The sequence below is a fragment of the Terrapene carolina genome, unplaced genomic scaffold, assembly GCF_002925995.2.
Source record: "Terrapene carolina triunguis isolate 2854851 unplaced genomic scaffold, T_m_triunguis-2.0 Scaffold833, whole genome shotgun sequence".
NCBI classification, from domain to species: Eukaryota; Metazoa; Chordata; order Testudines; family Emydidae; genus Terrapene; species Terrapene triunguis.
This window is the reverse complement of record NW_020665184.1, coordinates 2,345,666-2,349,786: the sequence shown is the minus strand read 5'-3', so window position 1 is coordinate 2,349,786 and position 4,121 is coordinate 2,345,666. Positions and strand designations below refer to the sequence as shown.

The following is a 4,121-nucleotide window of genomic DNA, read 5'->3' as shown; positions in this document are numbered from 1 at the left end:
ATCAGCACCCCGCCCCTGGGTGGGTCAGGAGGTGCTGGGGGCTGGAAGGCACGAGCCCAGGGCTAGGCCCCCCCATGGCATTGGCTGCGGCAGGCAGGGGCTGAGGGGAGAGACCATTCTCCACTCCCAGGGGCATTAAAGCCTCAGCCTGGGGCAGGACGGGGTATTCCCTGCAGAGCCCCCCAGAGAATCCCTGCCCCCCCCCCCGCCCCGCCACGGGTAAGAGTTTCTGGTAAATGTTTATTCAAGAAGAAATCGTCTCAGCGTTGGGGGGGGAGGGGCTCAGCTGGCAAAATAGACTTGATCCAAAAAGATTAAACACACTCCCCCCAAATCAAGAGCCCTCCCTGGCCCCCTCTCCTCGGAGCAGGACTTTCGCCATCAAACTCCAGGAGTTTAAAAATAATAATTCAGCTCTCCCCCAGGCAGGCAGGCACTGAGAGAGCCGGGAGCAGGGCAGTGAGGGGGGGCCCAGTCCATGGGGCAGGGCAGGGGGAGCAGCCGGCTACTTCTTGGCCTTGGCCGCGTTGCGCGGGGGGGTGACAGGGCGCCCACCGGGGTTCACGCCACTGAACTGCCCGTACTTGCCCTTGGTCTTGTCAGCCGGTTTCAGGATCTGCAGGAGGAGAGGCAGGTTGGATGCAGGGAAGGGGGGCCCAGCCCCCCAAGCCAGGGCCCATGCCAGCCCCCACAGCCCAGGGGACGTACCCCACACACCCCTCAGCCCCACAGAGCCCAGACTTGGGGTCCCCACAGCTCCTCGAAGGCCCAGACCCTTCCTCACCGGGGCTGTTACAAGGGAGGTTGTACTCTGCAGGAGGTTTCTTCCCCCTCTCACCGTTACCCCAGCCGAGGTCTGACACCCCCCCCAGCCCCTCCCCCCCCCCCCCGCCCCGACAGGGAGCTGCCCCATGGTGCTGGCGCCACACGCCCCCTGCCCTACCCCGGGCTCACCTGGAAGGAGCACATGAGCGTCTCGTCCACACTCATCATGGCGCCCGCGTTGTCAAACTCGCCGCAGTAGTTGGGGGCTGAGAAGAGCGTCACCAGCTGGCGCTTGGCAAAGAACTCGTAACCATCCTCCACCACCTGGGGCAAGGAGCCAGGAGGGAGTGTCGGGCCCTGCCCACCCCAGGCACCCCACTCCCTGCCTCCCAAACTGGCACAGCCGGGCCCCACAGACTAACCCCTCTCTGTCACCCACACGGGACGCAGGGGCCAGGAACAGACTGATCCAAACAATGCAAAGCACCTCCAGCCAGCCAGTTCCAGTACCCCAGCCAGGGGAACCCCCGCCCGCAGCGCACCCCACACAGCTCTGCCGATCCCCTGCCCCCTCCACCCACTCTGCCGATGCTCTTCCATGACGACCCCCAGCCAGGGCCACCCAGAGGATTCAGGGGGCCTGGGGCAAAGCAATTTCGGGGGCCCCTTACATAAAAAAAAGTTGCAATACTATAGAATACTATATTCTCGTGGGGGCCCCTGTGGGGCCCGGGGCCTGGGGCAAATTGCCCCCCTTGCCCCCCCCCGGGCAGCCCTGCCCCCAGCCCCCCAGCTCTCCCAGCCCTTCTGATGCCCCTCAATCCCACCCAACAGCACCCCCCCTCCCGGCTGGTACCTGGTGTGCCCGACAGATAAAGTCCAGGTCGTGTTTGTGCAGGAACTTGGCGACCACGTCAGAGCCGAAGGTGAAGGAGACGCCGCGATCGTTCTCGCCCCAGCCCTGGACATCCTTGTCGGGGTCGGACCAGAGGAGGTCGCATAGCAGGCCCTGATCCGGCACGTCTGTGGGGCGCATGATCCGGCGGATCTGCTCCATTGACTGCAGGTCTGGCGAGAGCCCTGAGAGGAGGGGGGAAATTAGTCTGTTAGACTCCGCCCCCTCATAGGAGCTCCACCCACTGCAGTAGCATATTAATAGGGCCCTTTTGTTTTCAGTTTTTATTTTATTTAATTTTCCCCAGGAATTTATCAGTGTTTATTACCACAACAACAAAACCAGGTGGAAAAAATCGGTGCAAAAACCTTCATTTTTCTGGGTAAATATGGGGTTTATTTTGGTGGACGGAAGGATGAGGGGAAGTATTCAGTAGATTAATGCCGTGAATTCCATTCGTCAATGTGGTTTGATCTCTAACCCCCAAATAAAACTTTTCATTTGAATGAACAGTTCCCTGGTGTAGCCTTGGAACTCTCCGCCTATAAATAGTGACCGTTAATAACTGGGCCGCACCACTTGAGGCGCGACCACTCAGCTTCGTCCTGTTCTCCTGTTTGGGTTTCTGAAAACTTTGGACTACGTCCTTGTGTTCTGAACCGCGTTCGGATACAGATTTCATTTGCTTCCCATTTCAGTGCGTCCGATCTCTGAACCGTTATCTGCTACCGGCTTGAACCGGGTACGTGGCGCGCATGAGATTCAGCCGTCCGTTCGGATGCGCAGGCACTTCAGCGCTCGCGTGCGGCCTGTTTGTTTCTTGTGTGTCTCTTCTAGACCAATACATATACACGCGGACGAATGTCTTATCGTGAGACTTAGAGCTCATGCAATGCTTTGTTTTTTCCTAATCAAACACGTTTTTTATATATATTTGAATGATACAAAAGCAGAGTGAAAATCAGAAAAAACGGACTCACACTTTTTGTAAAACCTGGAGATTTTTTGGTAAAGATCAGTTTAAACTGAAAATGAAGGGGCTTACATTTTAATTATCCCACCATACACAGCTCATATAGCAACTCCCTGCTCCCCTAATATCTGCCTTGCAGCCCCCCCATCCCAGATGTGCCCCCCACAGCCCCCCCAGCATCCATTAGCCCTGCCCCAGCCTAGCACCCTCCGCCTTCCCCAGCAGCGCCCTCAACTGGACGCAGCCCAGACTGGAATTCCTGAAACACCCCCCTATGGTGGCTCCGTCCCTGCCGGGGACAGGGGCATGGGGCACTGCCCCCCCACACCCTGCGGCCCCTCCCACACCTCCATGGCAGCAGAAGATCTTCTCGTCCACAATAGCGGCGACGGGCAGGCAGTTGAAGCAGTCGGTGAACGTCTTCCACAGCTTGATGTTGTAACGCCGCTTGCCTGTGGGGGACAACGGGGGGATGGGGGCCCAGCCACTGAGGGAGACAGGGGAGCGGGGCCCCCCCCAGGCTGGGCCCTGGCCTGCTGGGAGAGACCCGGCCATGCAGGGAGCCAAGTGAACTGTGCAGCCACAGCACACGGGGCCTTAGAATCATAGAATATCAGGGTTGGAAGGGACCTCAGGAGGTATCTAGTCCAACCCTCTGCTCAAAGCAGGACCAACCCCAACTAAATCATCCCAGCCAGGGCTTTGTCAAGCCTGACCTTAAAAACCTCTAAGGACGGAGATTCCACCACCTCCCTAGGTAACGCATTCCAGTGCTTCACCACCCTCCTAGTGAAAAAGTTTTTCCTAATATTCAACCTAAACCTCCAACTGCAACTTGAGACCATTACTCCTTGTTCTGTCATCTGCTACCACTGAGAACAGTCTAGATCCATCCTCTTTGGAACCCCCCCTCAGGTAGTTGAAAGCAGCTATCAAATCCCCCCTCAGTCTTCTCTTCTGGAGGCTAAACAATCCCAGTTCGCTCAGCCTCTCCTCATAAGTCATGTGCTCCAGACCCCTAATCATTTTTGTTGCCCTCCGCTGGATTCTTTCCAATTTTTCCACATCCTTCTTGTAGTGTGGGGCCCAAAACTGGACACAGTATTCCAGATGAGGCCTCACCAATGTCGAATAGAGGGGAACGATCACATCCCTCAATCTGCTGGCAATGCCCCTACTTATACAGCCCAAAATGCCGTTAGCCTTCTTGGCAACAAGGGCACACTTATGACACACTGCTGACTTCCTCCGTAGGGAGCGCCAGCCTGACCCCAGGGCCAGCTGGAGGCTCATGGGCTATGGGGCGGAGGCTGCCCTCTGCCAGGGACGCTGGCGCACTCATGGCTGGGGTTGTAGGGGATACGGTGGTCAGGGCAGAGGGGGTACAAGAGTGTAGATGTGGGGGGGGAGATGGAGAGTGCAGGCGGCAGAGTAATGCGGGCACACTCAGCGTAGAAGCCATAGAGGCGGTTGATGCTGGCGCACTCA

The 4,121-nt window shown here is 57.7% G+C and overlaps 1 protein-coding gene across 1 annotated transcript in view; it reads right to left on the bottom strand.

Moving 5' to 3' along the window:
- Window positions 1-505: 505 nt before the first annotated feature.
- The window catches only part of LOC112120311 (serine/threonine-protein phosphatase PP1-alpha catalytic subunit-like), a 4,321-nt gene continuing 705 nt past the window's right edge, over window positions 506-4,121 (bottom strand). The window contains exons 3-6 of the mRNA XM_026660595.2: window positions 2,981-3,085; window positions 1,622-1,845; window positions 955-1,089; window positions 506-616 (exon numbers count right to left, since the gene is read on the bottom strand). Of these exons, the coding sequence (XP_026516380.1) occupies window positions 506-616; window positions 955-1,089; window positions 1,622-1,845; window positions 2,981-3,085 (575 nt within the window). The remainder of the gene's footprint in view (window positions 617-954; window positions 1,090-1,621; window positions 1,846-2,980; window positions 3,086-4,121) is intronic.